Source organism: Hipposideros armiger, unplaced genomic scaffold (assembly GCF_001890085.2).
Source record: "Hipposideros armiger isolate ML-2016 unplaced genomic scaffold, ASM189008v1 scaffold_1286, whole genome shotgun sequence".
NCBI lineage: Eukaryota > Metazoa > Chordata > Mammalia > Chiroptera > Hipposideridae > Hipposideros > Hipposideros armiger.
Genome location: NW_017732636.1, coordinates 62,784 through 81,371, shown reverse-complemented (window position 1 = coordinate 81,371; position 18,588 = coordinate 62,784). Strand labels below are relative to the sequence as shown.

At 51.5% G+C, this 18,588-nt stretch overlaps 3 protein-coding genes across 8 annotated transcripts in view; 2 read left to right on the top strand and 1 right to left on the bottom strand.

The window, feature by feature from the left end:
* LOC109377082 (zinc finger protein 324A-like) overlaps positions 1 to 15,229 on the bottom strand; it is a 60,045-nt gene extending 44,816 nt beyond the window's left edge. Inside the window, exons 1-4 of one of the 4 annotated variants that reach the window (XM_019633308.1) lie at positions 13,845 to 15,229; positions 13,387 to 13,508; positions 12,655 to 12,777; positions 11,706 to 11,864 (exon numbers count right to left, since the gene is read on the bottom strand). In XM_019633308.1, the coding sequence (XP_019488853.1) occupies positions 11,706 to 11,751 (46 nt within the window). In that variant the 5' untranslated portion in view covers positions 11,752 to 11,864; positions 12,655 to 12,777; positions 13,387 to 13,508; positions 13,845 to 15,229. The remainder of the gene's footprint in view (positions 1 to 11,705; positions 11,865 to 12,654; positions 12,778 to 13,386; positions 13,509 to 13,844) is intronic. The other 3 variants (XM_019633309.1, XM_019633306.1, XM_019633307.1) reach the window with 3 other exon arrangements.
* LOC109377080 (zinc finger protein 132-like) lies at positions 2,889 to 8,129 on the top strand. Of its 3 annotated transcripts, none has more exons than XM_019633303.1 (4): positions 2,889 to 3,624; positions 5,043 to 5,187; positions 5,640 to 5,762; positions 6,393 to 8,129. In XM_019633303.1, the coding sequence occupies exons 1-4, from the start codon at positions 3,610 to 3,612 to the stop codon at positions 7,985 to 7,987; spliced, it is 1,878 nt and encodes a 625-aa protein (XP_019488848.1). In that variant the 5' UTR covers positions 2,889 to 3,609; the 3' UTR covers positions 7,988 to 8,129. The 3 variants fall into 3 exon arrangements, with proteins under 3 accessions (XP_019488848.1, XP_019488850.1, XP_019488849.1); XM_019633304.1 differs by having other exon boundaries at positions 2,890 to 3,624; positions 5,061 to 5,187; XM_019633305.1 differs by lacking the exon at positions 5,640 to 5,762.
* The window catches only part of ZNF132 (zinc finger protein 132), a 6,599-nt gene continuing 2,956 nt past the window's right edge, over positions 14,946 to 18,588 (top strand). The window contains 3 exon segments of the mRNA XM_019633301.1: positions 14,946 to 15,002; positions 16,843 to 16,951; positions 16,954 to 17,001. Of these exon segments, the coding sequence (XP_019488846.1) occupies positions 14,946 to 15,002; positions 16,843 to 16,951; positions 16,954 to 17,001 (214 nt within the window).

The window sequence follows — 18,588 nt, the reverse complement described above, 5'->3', positions numbered from 1 at the left end:
CGTGCCTGTCTTAGGTTGTTCCTCCCACGAGGAATCTTACCCGTCATTGACTAACTGGCCATCCTTTGGAGCCAAACAGGGAGACGCAAGGTGTATGAGCAGTGTCCTCAAAAGGGTCAGTTTAGGGTTAAGTGTAGGGGGACAGACGGCTGGACATCTGTGTGGCAACAGAGGGGTAGAATTCTCGGTGGTGACAACGTCTGCCTCTGAGGATGTAGGGGGAGGATAGGGGGTGGCACTCTGTCTTATTGTGGTTCAAGAGGCATTGCTGCCTCAAGGCTTCCAGGGAGAAACTAAGGGCTCTGTAGAAAGAACCTTTGGCCTGGATTTCAGAGTTACCTGTGTACCCAGAGCTCACCTGAAGAGCAAGTAGATGATCTAAGAGGGTACAGTGGTCTGAGAAAATGAGGGACAGGTCAGAACTGTGTGTAGATGGAGAGTGGTGGGTATAGGTCATAGAGAATGGGGAGACCAAAGCGCAGTAGGCAAAATCATTGCCTGTGAGATCTACAGGGGCCAAGCTTGTATCTACCACAGCCAAGGTCACTGTCTGAGGAAATTAAGTTTTCCTGTATCCTGTATTCTTCTGAGGTAGCTTCCTGGTAGCCATCACCCCTCCAGCAGGAACCAAGAGGCTTCTGATGCCCAGGCTGGATTCCTGGCGACCTAAGAAAATGTGGCCTTCATGGCTGTCCAGTCTCAGGGCCACTGAGGCACGGTCGGCTCAACCCAGGGATGGAGAAGGGAAGGGAGGCAGAAAATTTCAAGGTGGTTGCCAGATCGTATGTGTGAGGGGGTGGGGGTTTCTGAAGGAGCTGGAGCTTTAGATTTCTTTGTGGAAATTTCTGCTTTTATAATTTTGACACCTGTTTTAAAATATCTAATAGCCATGTGAATTCAGTGTGGTAAGCAGAATCAGGGTCCCTCAAAGATGTCCAGAATTTGCTAATGTGTTACCTCACATGGTGGAATTTACAGGTGTGAGTAAGTTAAGGATCATGAGATGGGAAGGTTATTCAGGATTATCTGAGTCTAATGTAATTACATGAGCCTTTGAAAGTAGAGAAACAGGGCCGGCCGAGTGGCGTGTTTGTTAAGAGTTGGCTTGGGATGCCAGTTCTGAGCAGCAGGGCCCCGGTTCGGATCCCCACATTAGGGCCAGTGATGCTGCGCCCTCTACAGCTAAGATGGTGAACGGCAGCTCGACATGGAGCTGGGCTGCCATGAGTCGCCGGCATGGGCATGGGCTGCAGTGGGCTGCCATAAGCTACTGTGAGTGGACAGCAGCCAGCATGAGTGGCAGGCAGCCAGTGTGAGCTGCCAAGAGATGCCGTGAGTGGCTGTCCAGTGGCCGGCGACTGATGTGCCTCACCAGGGAAGAGTGCAATGATAATACCAACATGGGCCAGTGAAGCAACGTCCTCCACAACTAGACTGAAAAACAAAAGGACAGCAACTTGTCTGTTCCCCTTCCCTAATTCCCCAACGCTGTTCCCCTCCCCCAATTCCCCAATAAGATCTTTTTAAAAAAAAGAAAAAAGAAAAAGAAAAAAGAAAGTTGAGAAACGCAACCCAAATTATAAACAAATTTCAGTTCTGGAGGCCAGAAGTCTGACACTTATGTTAAGTGCTCTAAAATCAAGGTGTTAGCAGTGCTGTATTCCCTTCAGAGGCTCTGGGTGGAGAATTTGTTGCCTTGCCTATTCCAGACTCTAGAGCAGCGGTTCTCAACCTGCAAATGACCCTTTCACAGGGGTCGCCAAAGACCATAGGAAAACAAAAAGATATTTACATTACGATTCATAACAGTAGCAAAATTACAGTTATAGAGTAGCAACAAAAATAATTTTATAGTTGGGGGTCACCACAACATGAGGAACTGTATTAAGGGATCGTGGCATTAGGAAGGTTGTGAGAACCGCTGCTCTAGAGGTTGCCAGCATCTCTTGGTTTGTGTCTCTTTGCATCTTCAAAACCAGCAATGGTGACTTGAGTCTTCCTCACATTGTATCACTTCGACTCTCTGTCTCCATAGCTGTCCTCTTCCAGTTTTTTGGTTTTTTTAAAAAAGATTTTTATTGGGGAATTGGGGGATGAGAAAAGCGCTGGGGAATTGGGGTCAGGGGAACAGACGAGTTGCTGTCCTTTTGTTCTTCAGTCTAGTTGTGGAGGACGTTGCTTCACTGGCCCAAGTTGGCACTATCATTGCGTTCTTCCCAGGCGAGGCAGATCAGTCGCAGGCTTCTGGATGGCCACTCACGGCGGCTGCTGGCCACTCACGGTGGCTGCCGGCCACACATGGTAGCTTATGGCAGCCCACTGCAGCAGGGGCTGCAGCCTACACTGTCGCCGGCGACTCACGGCAGCCCAGCTCCAGGTTGAGCTGTTGTTCAGCATCTTAGCTGTAGAGGGCAGTGTCACTGGCCCTCATATGTGGGATCCGAACCGGGGCCCTCTGGCGTCCCAAGCCAGCTCTTAACCAACGCGCCAGCCCTCCTGTTCCAGTTTTAAGGACCCTTGTGATTCTGTTGAGGCGTCTCCAATTTCCCCTTCCAGGCAGTTTGTGTGAGCCTCGGTACGAGGATAATGATCATGAAAGCACTAATGGGTCTCATATATTTAGCACTGTGTGCCTGGCCCTATGCTATAAACACTTTCATGTCACCTATCATAAGGAAAGTTATATTTTCCAAATTTTCACACTGGACTCTGAAATAGAGCTGATTCTGAATTCCCAGCAAGGCTTGTCAATGCACAGTGATGGGGTTCAACCTAGTTTCAGATTCCATAGGGGTAGCGGCAAGAATTTATATTTCTAGCAAGTTCCCCAGTGATGCTGACGAGTTACTGACTCAGGGACCACAGTTTGGGAACCTATGAATTAGAAACATTTAATGTTACAGAAAAAAATCTCCGTAAGAGAGACATTATGATTTCACATCCTTGGAGAAAAGGGGCCCCTTTAGGACTGGTAGCCCCACGCGTAGAGCACGGGTCGCTTGGTGGGCTTCTCTGAAGGAGAAAATCCAGGAACGGCCCCTTTAAGAGGAAGCTAAACCACGACCCTGCCATTCATCATCTTGGGACTCCATTTCCCAGCGCCCCTCGCGTATCCCTTGGGACCGAATGCAGGCCGAATTACATTGACCAGAAGGCTCCGGGGGATGGCGGCGGGCCCTGGAGCTATCACAGCCTACAAGAGGAGCTATTTCTTGCGGATCTAGTTGGTGGGGGCGGGACTTCCGGTAGCTCCCTCGCTGACGTTCGTTTTGCTCTTGACAGGTCGTTCTGCGCTGCCCTTGGGAACCCAAGCGTTGGGTCCCGGCCGCTTTCCAGGCGTCTCCTTGGGACCATCCGGGGACAGAAAGCAGGATGGGACCGACCTCCCCGCATTCAACGAGACGTTGTCTTCTGTAACGGGGCGTTCTCCGCGCCTGCTCTGAATCCCCGCGGTCCCCGGAGACGGCGCCCTAGAAGTCGTGCGCTATTACACCGTGGAGACTGAGTCCCCGAGTGTGACGGGCGGCGGGCGGGCACCTGGTCCAGCGCAGTTGTGGGATTGGCTGAGCCCACAGGGCCAGCCCGGGTCCAATAGCGGTGGCGGCGCTGATGGACCAGCCGCGGGTGAGTGGAGGGTGCCCTGTGGCCCTCTCTGACTCCTACCTACATGGCCCAGGACCCCTGATAGAGGGGAGAGGGATGTCCCTGGACTTTTCTCCTCCACCCCTTCCTTTGCTGCTGGGGACCCTAGACTCACACCAAGCCTAAGGTCCTGAGTGCTAGCCAGGAATTAGGTGAAAAGGTTCATTTCTGGAGTTCAGTGGAATAGGGTGTGGAAAGTTGTTTCAGGCATAGAGACCCAAATGTGCAAATGTTTGGAAGTGAGGCTGAGCTGGGAGTGTTCAGGGATCTGCAGGTCTCCCTTATGATCAGTGGACAGGCATCAGGCCTGGAATGGTAGCCTGAAGAGCTGGGCCTGTAATATGAGGTGGTGGGAGCCATGGAAGGTTTGGAGCAGAGGAGGGAGGTGATTTGACTCAAGTGTTCACAGGTTCCCTCTAGCTGCAGAGTGGAAAACAGATGGGGGTGTGAGGGTGGAGGAGAAAGGGAAGCCCATAGGTTAATAGATCAGGGGAGTGATGGTGGCGGCTGGGCTAGAGTTGTGACTGGAGTTGGGAGGGGTTGGATTTTGGATCTTTTAACTTAAGCCAGCCAGATTTTATTATGTGGAGGGTAAGAGAAGCGGAGGAGGTAGGGGCATCCCCTGGATTTTGGCCTCAGCGACAAGGCAGAAGAGAATGGACTGAGATAGGGAAGTCGGTGGGTCCAGCAGGCTTCAGGGGAGATCAGGAGGTGGGTTTTGACCATGTTGAGGCTGAGATGTCCCGAGGGACTCCTGAGCGAATGGCTGCTAGATGTGAAGGTCTGTGTTATGCAGAGGAGTTGGGCTTGGACATAACCAGTTGGCAGCAGCCAGCCTGTGACCTGAGGTGGAGCTCTGGTTCAGATTTAAGAGGGGGCATCTTTGGATCACAGTGATGGATGCCCTACAGAACAGCTGAGGACTGGGTGGCTGGCCTGAGTATCTGGGCAGGGGCGCTGGGTGTCACAAAGTCAGATGCAGGGAGGAGCAGCTATGAGGGAAGGCGTGTGTGGGAGAGGAGGGTCCACAAGGTAACCAAGGTCCCTGGGGCGGAGGCCGAAGCATATTGGAGGTAGATGTAGGATGACGGTGCAATTGGGGCTGGTGCTTATTCACTCTCCTATGGGCTCACCAGCTGTTCTGGATCCCCACAGCTTAGATGGCATCTACTGCCCACCTGCCTGCTGTTTGAAGGACACAGTGATCAGTGGAACATGAGGAGACTGACACTCATGGCATTGGAGCTTAGGGAGGAGGGTGACCTAGGAGTGTGTTAGGGATCTGAGACTGCCCACCAGGAGTGGAGGGAGTAGATTCACGGGCATAGATCTGGATGGGTTAATCTATGTGTTTATTTTGTTGTTCGTTTTTCTGCTGCCTTTTGGTCTGATTGAGTTAGCTGTCCTCATCATGGCAGGGCTGGGGAACCTTTGAGGATGTGGCCGTGTTCTTCTCTCAGGAGGAGTGGGAGCTCCTGGATGAGGCTCAGAGATGCCTGTACCACAATGTGATGCTGGAGAACTTGGCACTTGTGGCCTCGCTGGGTAAGGCCCTCCTACCCGCCCAGCCTCCCGTTCTAGACTCTGCCATTCCTCTTCTCCCAGGAGCAGCTGTCTTCCCACAGCTGAGCATGGACACTGCTTTCTCCCCTGGACATTCTGCTATGTGTGCAGAGCTGGGCCACAGGAGCCCCAACAACTGCTTCTGAAGCCTTCCCCAGCTGGGAGCCTCAGTTTGGCTAGCTGAGTCTGTCCAAATTGGTGGCACCTCTGTGCCCAGTTTCTGCCCCTCTTTTCTGTCAGAAATTTCCAGGAACCTTGCTGTGCCGTGGACTGCAGACACTGACCACTAGGATGTTCCTGTGAGACACTCTTCAGAGGCTTATTTTTTAATATTTTCTTCCCAGTTGCAAAGATGGCACGAGCTCCCTTTTGTCTGTCACAGAGTGGGTCACCCGAGCTAGGCCAGCTACTTACTCACCCTGTCTTTCTCCCAGGACTTGCATCTTCCAAGTCCTGTGTGGTTGCCCACCTGAAACAGGGCAAAGAGCCCTGGGTGCCCGATAGAGTGGACCTGTCTCTAGCCACTGCAAGAGAGGCCAGGAGGGAGCCTAGCTCTGGTGAGTGGGAGCTGGGGCAGAGGTGACATCAGGGCTGGGCTCATATTGTACTTAGCATTTGCCCTGTGTCCACTAGTGTTTGTTGCTAGGGCCAGTAGCCACACCTTTTTGGACACTACCTTCTTGCTATTCGTACTTTGTCCCTGAGTCCTGGATGACAGACGACCCCACTGCTCTGATCTCCACATATCCCCCATTCTGCTCCTCCAGTTCCTTTGCAGGGCCATCCCACACTTGCCTACAGTCAATGTATCAGGAGTGTGCACCTAACTTCATACACTTGAGCACCAGATACCTAGTTTTTTTTCCTGGGTTTCTGCACACCACTTTGTTCCCCTTTCCTGTCAGAAATCTCCTGGGGCTGGCTTGTACTGGGTCCTGCTGAGAGCTGAGGAGTTGGAGTCCCTGCCTCTGCTCCCATCCTGAATCCCAACCCTGCATTATCACACATGCTGAGGCCTTGCCTTCTGTGGCCTTCCTGAGCCCCATCCAGCACTGCTGGCTATTACTTCATCCTGACTTTGTCCTATAGACTCATTCCTGAATGTGTTAAGACACACATCTGTGAAGGGGCTTCCTCCTCTCAACAAATGTAGGACATACACATCACCAACATTTCTCTGCTTTCAGGTTGTTGGTGTGGAGTACAGGAAACCCCTCCTGAGCAGGGTGTTTCTATACAAGGAGTGCTGCAGTTCGGGACCCCTGAGACAGGTCTTTCCATCCAGAAGATCAACCCCTGTGACATGTGTGGCCCTGTCTTGAAAGACATATTGCACATGGCTGAGCACCAGGGAACATATCCTAGGTACAAACCATACAAGTGTGAAGTGTGTGGGAAAGGTTTCCTACTCAGTGCAAACTCTCGCCAGCACCAGGAGCACTGTGGGGAGAAACCCATCACATGCAGGGAGTGTGGTAAGGATGTTGTGGACAGCCATGGCCTCCTCCAGCACCAACCCTCCCACAGTGAGGGCGAGCCATGCAGGAGCCTGGGCCACGGGGAATCCCCCGCACTGAGCCCCTGTCACCAGCAGCAGGGGGTCCTTGCTGCACAGAAGCTCCTCAAGTGTGGCAGCTGCGGGAAGGCCTTCCTGAAGGCCCTTGTGCTCCTCAACCACCTGCTGACTCATTCCACAGGGACACACTTCAGCTGTCCAGCAGGTGGAAATGCCCCCACGGAGAATGCGATCTTTGTTGGTCACGGAAAAATTCACACTGGAGAAGCACTGCACGTGTGCAAGGACTGTGGGAAGGCCTTCAGCCACCCATCTAAGCTGAGGATGCACCAGAAGGTTCACGCTGGAAAAACACATCACAATTGCAGTGAGTGTGGAAAGGCCTTCACCCGCAAACACTCGCTGGTCCAGCACCAGAGAGTCCACACTGGAGAGCGACCATATGAGTGTGCACAGTGCGGGAAGGCCTTCACTCGCAGCTTCCATGTGGTTCGGCACCAGAAAGTGCACAACACAGACCGGCCTTATGAGTGCAGACAGTGCCGGCGAGTCTTCAGCTGTATCTCCAACTTTGTTGAGCATCAGAAAATACACACCGGAGAAAGGCCTTATGAGTGCAGTGAGTGTGGGAAAGCCTTCATTAACAGCTCTCATCTGGTCCGGCACCGGAAGGTGCACAACACAGAAAGGCCCTTTGCGTGCAGCAAATGTGGGAAAGCCTTCCGGCAGACCTCCAAGCTTATTCTACATCAGAGGAGTCACACTGGAGAAAGGCCTTATAAGTGCAGCCAGTGTGGGAAAGCCTTCAGCTGCCCCTCCAACCTCATCCCACACCAGCGAATTCACACTGGAGAAAAGCCTTATGAATGCTCCAAATGTGGGAAGGCCTTCAGTCAAAGCTCTGCCCTCATTCAGCACCAGAAGGTTCACACCAGAGAAAGGCCCTACGAGTGCAGTGAGTGCGGGAAAGCCTTCAGCTACAGCTCTAACCTTGTTAAGCACCGCAAAGTCCACACTGGAAAAAAGCCATATGAATGCAGCCAGTGTGGGAAGGCCTTCAGCGAAAGCGCCATCCTCAGTCAGCACCAGAGAGTTCACACTGGAGAAAAGCCTTACGAGTGCAACAAATGCGGAAAAGCTTTCCGCTACAGCTCAAACCTCTCTAAGCATCAGAAGGGTCACACTGGAAAAGAGCCTTCTGAGTGCAGAGGACACAGGAATGCCTTCAGCCAGCACCAGAGAGGTTACAACAGAGAAAGGCCTTAGGAGTGTGGCAAATGTGGAAAACCATGAGCATGGGCTTTCTCCTTGTTTACTATAAAAGGACTTGCTGGGCTGGCTGAGTGATTCAGTTGGTTAAGAGTTGGCTTAAGAGCGCAAGTGCTGAGCAGCAGGGCCGCCGGTTCGATTCCCACATGGGCCAGTGACGCTGTGCCTGAGCTGAGCTGTCGCTGAGCTGCCAACAGGTGGCAGGATGGCTCAGCTGGTGTAACAACAAGATTGCCTGTTCGCCCACCCACAACTAAGACTGATCTTGGTATCTTGAGCTGAGCTGCTGCCCAGATGGCTCAGTGGATAGAGCATGTGCTCTTAACAACAAGGCTGCTGGTTCGACTCCCACATGGGATGGTGGCTATACCCACCCACAACTAAGACTGAACACAGCACCTTGAGCTTAGAGGCCATGAGCTGCCGACAGACAGTCAGATGGTGACTGGTGCCCTCCACAACGAAGGTTGATGAACAACAACTTGGCTGGTCCCCTTCCCCAATTCCCTAACACTGTTCCCCTCCCCCAATTCCCCAATAAAATCTTTAAAATAAATAAATAAATAAAAACAAATAAAAGGACTTGCTTCTGAGAAATCTTATGTGAAAGGAACCTCTGTGAGGAAGCCATCAGCCAGAAATGGAAACTTGCACATACCCACATCCCTACCGGGAGATTGCTATGAGTGCCAGATACATGGGAAGCTTTCAGGGGCTACACCGTTCTGACCTGTCCAAGTGCTTTGCCAGATAATGTCACTGACAGATGCCATCTCACCTCTACCAGCTGGCAGGTCCCCACAGCATGTGCCTGTCATCTTAGAATACTCAACGAAGGAAGACCTTGTGCTCTCTCATTCCCTGGAGGGAACTGTGAGTGATAGGAGCCCTTTAGCATGACCTCATTTCCACTTTCCCTCTATCCCCAGTAGGTCAGGCTTTGTCCTGGCCTAGTTCCAGCAGGATCTGGACTGGAGTCTGAGAATTTCTTGATGAGGTTTCCCTTCTTTGTAGGCATGGTTGAGCCTACCGATGATGCCTACAATAGGTCTGTCCAGCCTCCAAATCCCCCAGCCCTGGAACTGCCTGTCTTGAGTGTATGATAATAAAGGCCTTATTGGTGAATCCATCTTTAATCCTGGGGCTCCAGTCATGTGTGGGCGAGATTGAGAATAAACCTGGGCTTTAACAGAGGAAAGAGGGTGAAGGACTTTGGTGGGGGGCCCAACTTTGACAGCAGGATGTCATGGAACAGCTTGCAGTCTAGCTTAATCTAATTTGCCTGTGGCGCAAGGTCTCCTGGGACAGACTGAAGGTCTCTGGGCCAAGTCTTGTGTCTGGAAGCCAGGACTACCTGCTGGGCCCAGAGCTTTTTGGAAATTGGGTATTTGATGTGGCAATTTCTAATACTTCCTGGGCAGCATTCCCTTATTCCTGGGGATGGCCCACATTCTCCAGTAGTGTCAAGGGGCCACTGATTCCTGGGACCTGCCCATGGATAAGGCCCCCAGAGTTCAGAAGCTGTAGACAGGTGTAAGATCTGCAGGGCCAGGTGGGACCATAAGTGGGTGAAGAAACAATGTGTCTAAGGTCAGGGAACTAGAGACTGGCAAACGGAGGAGGTATGGTCAGGGCATGCCTGGGCCACATCATAGCCACTCACAGGAGCTGATTGTGCACGACTCCATATTTAGTGACATCACATGGGTAACCTGAAATCAGCCATAGTAGAATTTATACCATAAAAATTAGCAAGCAACAGATCTCTGCAAAAAATATCTCAAAACCTTGAGAAAACCTGATTTGCAGTGTGTGCAAAATTTGCTGATACCTTGGCCACAGAACAGACTCAGCTCTGCAGGTCTTGGGAAGTCCTGCACATTCTCATCTTGTCCTCTGGAACAAGTGTGGTTGCCCCTTTAGAACAGCAGTGTGCTGTTCACTTTCTGAGTGAAGAATCCAGTGGTGCTATGGACTCCTACAGCTTCCCTGGGCTGTTCACTACAAGGCCATCACTGCACAGGTAGGAACCAGGGACTGAGAAGCGACCCAGTAGTCCAGGATTGCTGTGCTCCCCCCGCCACCCCCTGCCCCCCAGTATTCCACACGAGTGTGGTGTCCACAGCCTTCATCACATGCTGGTTTTTGCTGCCACTGAGGCAGTGCTGTCCCTGGGTACAGGGGTCAGAGATAGTGGAATCAACATAGGGTTGTTTCCCCTTTTTCTGGTTTTCCTAGATGAGTGAGAGACCCATATTTTTATGTGGAGCCTTTTGATTTTATAAATGTTGACAATTCTTTCCCAAAAACTTCTATACAAAGTTTATAGGTATGTATGCTGCACATGTGTTTCTGGGCCAACACTTGTGACTCTCAGAAAATAAGCAAACCGGGCCGGCCAAGTGGCGCGTTCGTTAAGAGCTGGCTTGGGAAGCCAGAGGGCCCCAGTTCGGATCCCACATATGAGGGCCAGTGACACTGCCCTCCACAGCTAAGATGCTGAACAACAGCTCAACCTGGAGCTGGGCTGCCGTGAGTCACCGGCGATGGCGTAGGCTGCAGCCCCTGCTGCAGTGGGTTGCCATGGGCTACCGTGTGTCACCAGCAGCCAGCATGAGCAGCCAGCAGCCGCCATGAGCGGCCATCCAGAAGGCTGTGACTGATCTGCCTCGCCCGGGAAGAGCACAATGATGGTGCCAACTTGGGCCAGTGAAGCAACGTCCTCGTCCTCAACTAGACTGAAGAACAAAAGGACAGCAACTTGTCTGTTCCCCTTCCCCCAATTCCCCAGTGCTGTTCCCATCCCCCAATTCCCCAATTAAAAAAAAATTCTAAAAAAAGGGAAGAAAATAAGCAAACCAAGTCCCTAGACATGAAGACTGTGGGCCCACAGAGTTTACCCCATAGCATATAGCATGGGCAGTGGCATTGCTGCCACCACACTCAGGGTGACTCTCTTCCCCCATTCCCTGAAGCTGACCACATAAGGGATAGCATCCCAGACAGGCTTGTGGTCAGCCAAGCATGTGACAAGTTGGCCACAGCTCTCTCCAGCATCCTAAGGTATCAGGGCACCCTTTGACTCAGGCCGTCCCTTCTGGGTGTAATAATTGTCTTCCATCAACTTGAGATCAGAGTTAAAGTCCAGTTGAAACTTGGGGGCTCAGGGTAGACATGGATCATCAGGAACACTGCTCCTTGTACTTGTGTGGTTAGCTATGGCTGCCTACAGTGCATGGGTGGTGTCTTTAACCTGCCTTCAGCTCTCCCCACCAGGGCATTGTGTACACCAGCCAGCTTATCGGAATTTTAGTATTTCCCTGGTTATGCCAGAGCGTACCAAACAAAGGAACAGGTTTGAAGAACTATTTAAAGATAAGTATCTGGGCCGGCCGAGTGGCTCAGTTGGTTAAGAGCTCGCTCAAGAGTTTGAGCTCTGAGCAACAGCGGTTCGAGTCCAGCCCGAGGACATGTTCAGGGGAGGACATGCCAATGGTGGAGGACCTGTCCATAGAGAGAAGGAGAAAGACTGAGAGGCAGAGGACAGAGAGGGGTCAGCTAGGGAACAGGAGTCGGGATAGTAGGATGGAATGTGAGAGGGGATCAGAAAGACAGAAAAGGGACATGGCTACTCACTTTGGTACTATGGGAAGAGAGGGCACAGGTCAGGTACCAGATCAGAGACCAGGCCCTCCCACACCTGCCTTGTACTCACCAGGACTGGTCATGGACTGATTTGAGCTGCCATGTCCACCAGCCATGTCTCCTTGCAGTGTTCAAGTTGGGTGACCACACTGTGGGGGGTGGAGGCAACAATTCTTATAGGGGATCAGGTGGTTTGTGAGAGGTCAGCCCCAGGATAGGACAATTCACCCTATGAGAGACCAAGGTGGGTAAGGATTACGTATGCCTCTAGGAAAACTGAACCTCACAAAATGAACAGCCAGGGAAGATCTCACTGGAAAAGCTCAGTGGTCCCACAATCAATAACCATGACAGTGCCCAATGCCATTATGGAGGCTGACAAGGGGTAGCTGGCAGAAAATTTCTGCTGGACTGAAGAAGTGTGATAGAGGGGACAGAAAAACCACAGACCCTGTCTGGGTCAGCTGGCCAGAAAATCACTGAGCTGGATGTGATCTGCTACTTGGGTTCTGATATTTTTGACCCTGGACCATGGTTATCAAGGACCCAAGGTAAAAGGTGTTGGGGTTGTTTATACAGTAGTCTTGGAGAAGAGGTAGCAGGAGGTGGGCCAGCACCAGGGCCAACAGCACCTTCCACAGGGAGCACAGCAGCCTGACCTGGTGAGGACAGAATCATGTCACAATAGAAGCTACACTGGACCTCACTAATGAGCTCCCCTTTTTCTGAAAGAGAAATGTGATCTTGTCCTGGAAGGTCACTGGGCCCGACAGCACCAGGTCATGGGGTAGATGGATGTGATCTAAGCACTGGGCATGGGACCTGGTACCCCAGTCTCTGTCTTACCAGCCACCTCCCCTTATGTCTCTCAAACTCTGCTCTCTGATGTATCTGAGAGCATGGGCCCTCCTGCATGTGCACTTTCCCAAGATTTACTGGTCTTGGAACAGTGCTTCTCTTTTCTGCATCCACCTCCTCCACTCAGTCACTGGTCCTTAGACTGGACACCCCAAACTCACCTCATGACCCATCTGTAACCACAGCCTAAGATTCTCCTTCCAAAATCCCATTCTTAGCTCCTTCTCTGGTCCTGGCCACCAGTAAACTGAAGCCTGGATATCTGGTAGCCAAACTGGAACTCCCTGTGTGTTCACCAGGGCATGTGTCACCTCCACTCAGAAGTCTCCAGACAATTCAGACTATACCTACAAAATCCAACTGCTAATCTTCCCCAAAACATCCTCCTCCTGCCAACCTCCATCTTCATTCTTCCTAAACATGTGGGATGACGGACCGGCTGAAGTGGCGTGTTGGTTAAGAGCTGGCTTGGGACGCCAGGGGACCACGGTTCGGATCCCACATGAGGGCCAGTGACACTGCCCTCTACAGCTAAGATGTTGAACAACAGCTCAACCTGGAGCTGGGCTGCCGTGAGTTGCCGGTGATGGCTAGGCTGCAGCCCCTGCTGCAGTGGGTTGCCATGGGCTACCGTGTGTGGCCAGCAGCCAGCATGAGCGGGCAGCAGCCACAGTGAGTGGCCGTCCAGAAGCTGGTGACTGATCTGCCTCGCCCAGGAAGAGTGCAATGATGGTGCCAACTTGGGTCAGTGAAGCAACGTCCTCCACAACTATACTGAAGAACAAAAGGACAGCAACTTGTCTGTTCCCCTTCCCCCAGTTCCCCAATAAAAATATTTTAAATAAATAAAGAAACAAACAAACATGTGGGATGGCCCTTCATCCGTCACTTACATTCACTCTCCAAGTGTAGCAGGAAATCCCATCGACTCCATCGGAAAATCGATCCAGGATCTGATCATTTCTCTCACTTCTCCTGCTACTACTATTCCAGACAGGCCACCATTATAACTGTCCTGAAAAATATTGCAGCAGCATCCTCATGAATCTCCTTATTCTCAGCCCCGTCACATCCCCTCTCCCACCAGTTTAGTGTGTTCACTCACTATCCATTGGGATACTTGCAAAATCCTGACTCAGATCATGGCCATCCCTCTTCTATTCAAAATTTTCTACTCAGCCCGCCTACAGAGGCAGGACTCCTCTCCTCACGCTCTTGGTTTCCTGAAGTGGGGACACGAGGACTTTCCAGAACACTTATCGGTCAGTCTCACCGCGAGTCATTCATTGCACATGCAGATCTGCCTGTATCCACATCTTACAACACTGGATTCTGAAATGGAGACCCCCACCTGTGAACGCTCCACCGTCCTGAATGCCGAGGCCTGGGATTCAGTGCGGAACACAGTACACAGGGGCTGGTGTCCAGCTGGGTGGGGGCCAGGAGACACTTCCTTACTTGTCTGTGCCTAGTCCATCGGCTCACTGGTCACGTTCGCAGTCCAGCCACATGCTGGATCCTGACGGGTGACTGTTGTGCCTCCATCTCAGCGCACACCAAGCTGAGGACATGTACGGGCTTTGGCGGAGGGCCTGGCGGACACCCAAGTATGGTGCGGCCAGAGGGCCCGGGGCTGCCCCTCTAAGGCCCGGGACACTAGGGCTCGCGGAGGCCGGACAGTCGCAGGGGTCACGGGGCTTACAGGGCACAGAGGCGGGACCTCTACCAGACTCTCATGCCTTTTCTGCTCCCGTTTCCTTCGCCTGGGTGGCCTCTCGGGCACCGCCCACTGCCCAGCAATAGGGTGCATCTGCCTCGTGTGGACATAACAGGCAGACACCAAAGCAACTGTCCGACACTGGAAGTTCCGCCCCCGCCAGCGCGGTGGTTCCCAAAACATCCGCCCCTAGGCGGTCACTAACCAGAATACGTACAGTCCGCCCAAAATGCCCTTCTTCTGAGCTCTCATTGGTCAGCACTGTTGCAACGCAAAGCGAGGGCCTTTCTGGGTAATGTAGTTCGCGTATCGTGAGCAGGGACACGAGGTGCCTCCTTCTTGGTCACGTAGGCAATGATCAAGCGGCGATTGACTCAAGGAAAGTGTTCTAGTCCACTGCGGGCCTTGAGCCAGTCAGGCTCCAAGTGAGAGCGTTTCTGTGGCGGGAGCAGAGGACCGGACGGGATTTACGTCGTCGCCATTGCTGTTTTCGTTTTCTCTCGGTGGGTCGCTGCCCAGGCGACCGCTGGAACCCAAGAAGGAAGCAGGGAAGTTCCGGAATCCTCGCCGCACCTTCGCACGCACTTCCACTCGCGGCCAGTGGTTCATCCTTCCTGAGCCTCGGTTTTCCCGGATGTGGAACCGACGCTTTGTGTCGTCACCCTGAGTGCGACCGTCAGCCTACGGTCGCCCAGCCTAGTCGTGTGTGGGGTTCGGATGAGCCCGCAGGTTCCGATGAGCCTGCACGTTCCGGCCAGGCCGGTAGCGTCGCTGATGGACCCGCCGCCGCAGGTGAGTGGAGGTGCCTCAGACCCTCACCCGCGGGATCCCTGGTTTGGAACTGGTTGTGTTCTGGACCTCCGCCTACACATGAATCCGGGGCTTTGATCGTCACTTTCCCCTAGCATCGTGAATCCAGGCCAGAGGTTCTATGGAGGGGTTCATGTTTCTGGAATCCTATGGATAAGGTCTGGAAGAGTGACCAGGCACAAGGACCGGCATGTGCAAATTGCTTGGAGGTGAGTATAAGGTGGAAGTGTTCAGGGAACAGCAGGTCTCCATTTTGTCTCGTGGAAATAGAGGAGGCGGACCAGAGGCGGGCCTGGAATGGCAGGCTGAGGGGCAGAGCCAATATTCAGACTGTGGTGGGAGTCCTGGAAAGTTTAGAGTAGAGAAGGGAGGTGATATGACTATGGTCTTAACAGACTCCCTCTGGATGCTGGGTGGAGAACAGACTGGGCGGGGTGGGGATGGTGATGGTGATGGTGAGGTTGGAGACAGGAAGACCATTGTGGAGGTGACTGTAATAGTCCAGATGTGTGCTTTTGGTGGCTAGACCAGAAGGGTGCCTATGGAGGTAGGAGAGATGGTTGGCTTCTGGATCTGCTTTTTTAAGGAGGGTGGAACTAGATTTCCTGATGTGGGGCATTGATACATCAGGACCCTGATAGGTTTTTCAGATGTGGAAGTTGGTGTGAGAGTAGATTTCACAGGAAAGATAAAGCATTGAGTTTTGACCATATTGTATTTGAGATGTCCCAGAGACTGCCAAATTGAGGTGCCAAGTGTGTTTTATGACATGTCCAGGCTGGAGACATCCAAGGGGTGGAGGCTTGGGTGTGGACAATGTGTGTGGCCATGGCTTGGGTTCAGGATGGTGACCAAGCCTCTGAGCAGAGAATACACCTGGAATTAAAAAAAAGTGAAGCGTAGAAGCAACAGAGATAGGATGACAGTGGGGCCTAAGGTTAGATTGGTTTACCTGGGGATTTTGTCCATGTGGTGGAGTAGCGGGGGCAGAAAGAGTCAGGCCAAGCTGAGTCCCCAAGCCAAGGGTGGGGGCCCGTGGGTCTGGAGTTTGTGTATTAGGAAGAGGGAAGACCACTCTGACTGGTGAGGGGACAATACATACAAGGGCAGAGGTGGAAGAGAGCAGGGGTGTTTAAGATATACTTATGGTTCTAGGGAGCTGAAGGTTGAAGCAGCTGGGCAAGGAGGGAGGCATTAACTAGAGGGGTGATGACTGTCTCTGGCAGTGGGGATTGTTGGGATATCGGGGGCAGGCCACGGTCAGTATTGGATCCTGGTTGTCTTTCTCAGGTATGCCATGTACATAGTGGAATGTGGAGACTCTAGAGAGATGCCTATGGTGTGGTCAAGGGATGGGGTTGGGGTGGACATAAGAGGATGGTATGGTCCAAAGAGTCACATGTACAAGGTTAGAGAATGTGAACCAATGGGCCCTGGTACTAGAGGCTTAAGGGAGAAAGGAGAGCCCCAATTTTTATCATATCTGGAAATTGGCCAGGCCGGGGAGTGGGGCTGCATGCCAGTCCAGAGCTCAGACAGTGTCTATCTGCCCACCTGCCTTTTGTTCCTCTAGGTTGGATTGGCCTGGATACAGTGACCAGTGGGACTAAAAGGGGAGAGGGACACCAATGGTGCCAGGACCTGTTATCTCTTCTGAGGTGGGGGCCTGAAGAGGAAGATCAGTTGCAGGTGGGTGAGGGGAGGATGGACTGAGGGAGTTACGAGGAGATGCCAGTGATAAATGTGGCTGAACTCTGAGTCACAGGTCAAAGGCCTGGACAAGTCCATTTGACTATTTTGTTTTGTTTTTCAGCTCATCTAGTGGCACCCTGACTCAGCTGTCCCATCATTGTAGAGCCCGGTGACCACTGAGGATGTGGCTATGTACCTCTCCAAGGAGGAGTGGGGCCTTCTTGATGCAGCCCAGAGGCACTGTACCATGATGTGATGCTGGAGAACTTTGAGCTCATGACCTCCCTTGGTAAGATCCTTATGCCCTGCTCCACTGTGGTAATCAACTTCTGCCCAGTGCTTTTTCCCCATAGAAAGTTCTGTTTCTATGGGGAAAAAGCCAGACCATGGATGCTGCTGCCTTCCTAGGTTTCCTGTTGTAGGTGCTGTAGGTGCTGGGACTGGGCTGTGTGCTCTCCCCTGTCTCTCTGAGCAGTCTCATGACAAATCTTAATAGCTGATGCCCATGGGCATTGTGGGAGTAGAGGCTGGGGATCAGGCATCTCCAGTCACTCTAACAGATCCCACCGAGCTTGACCAGTGTGGGGCCATACCCAGGTTCTGCCCCACCCCCCATGAGACTTTTTTGAAAACAGCTTTATTGAGATAGACCATAAAGTTCACCCCTTTAAAGCGTATGTTTTATCTGCACTATCAGAGGAAAATGAAAAAGAATAACCTGAAATCAAAGCAAACCAAATTGTGTAATTTTAATACCTATAAATTGAAAATCTTAAAAAACAAAAATAAGTGTATGTTTGCACAGTTGTATAAATATCAAAATGTAATTTTAGAACATTTTCATCACCTGAAGGGAAACTTTGTACCCATTAGCAGTCATTCCCCATCCTCCCTTAGCCCTTTCTCCCCAGTGACGGGCAGCCTCCTTTTTGATTATATATAGTTTTGTTTATTCTGGACATTTCATGTAAATGGAATTACACAATATATGTTTTTCCGTGACTGGCTTTCACTTAGTGTAATGTTTTTGAGGTTTATCCATGTTCTAGCTCATACCAGAACTTCATTCCTTTTTATGGCTGAAAAATATTCCATTCTATGGAAATACTAATTTGTTTAAGCATTCATCAGTTGATGGGCATTTGGCTTGTTTTCACTTTTTGGCTATTATGAAAAATGCTGCTGTGAACATTCATATTCAAGTTTTTGTTTTGTTTTGTTTTTTTAAGATTTTATTGGGGAAGGGGAACAGCCAAGCTGTTGTCCTTCAATCTTAGTTGTGGAGGGCGCAGCTAACTCAGCAGCAAGTCCAATCGCCATCTGGCAGCCCGATGGCAGCTCGCCGCCGCTCATTTCAAGGTGCTGTGTTCAATTTTAGTTGTGGGGGTGGAGAGGGGGTGCAGCCCATCATCCCATGCGAGAGTCAAACCAGCAACCTTGTTGTTAGGAGCACGTGTTCTCACCAGCTGAGCCATCCTGCCACCTGTTGGCAGCTCAGCTCAGGTGCAGCTCACTGCCCCATGTGGAAATCAAAACGGCAACCCTGTTGCTCAGAGCTTGCGTTCTCAACCAACTGAGCCACTCGGCCAGCCCCAACATGCAAGTTTTTGTGTGACTACGTTTTCATTTCTCTTGGGTGGGTACATAGGAGTGCAATTGCCAAACTGTTTTCCAAACTGGCAGTACCAGTTTACATTCCCACTACAGAGTGTGAGCATTCCAATTTCCTACTTTGTCAACACTTTACTATCTTTTTTTCTTACAGTCATCCTTTTCTTACAGGGTGTGAAGTGGTAACTCACTGGGGTTTGGATTTGCATTTCTCTAATCACTAATGATGTTGAACATCTTTTCATATGCTTATTAGCCAGTTGTT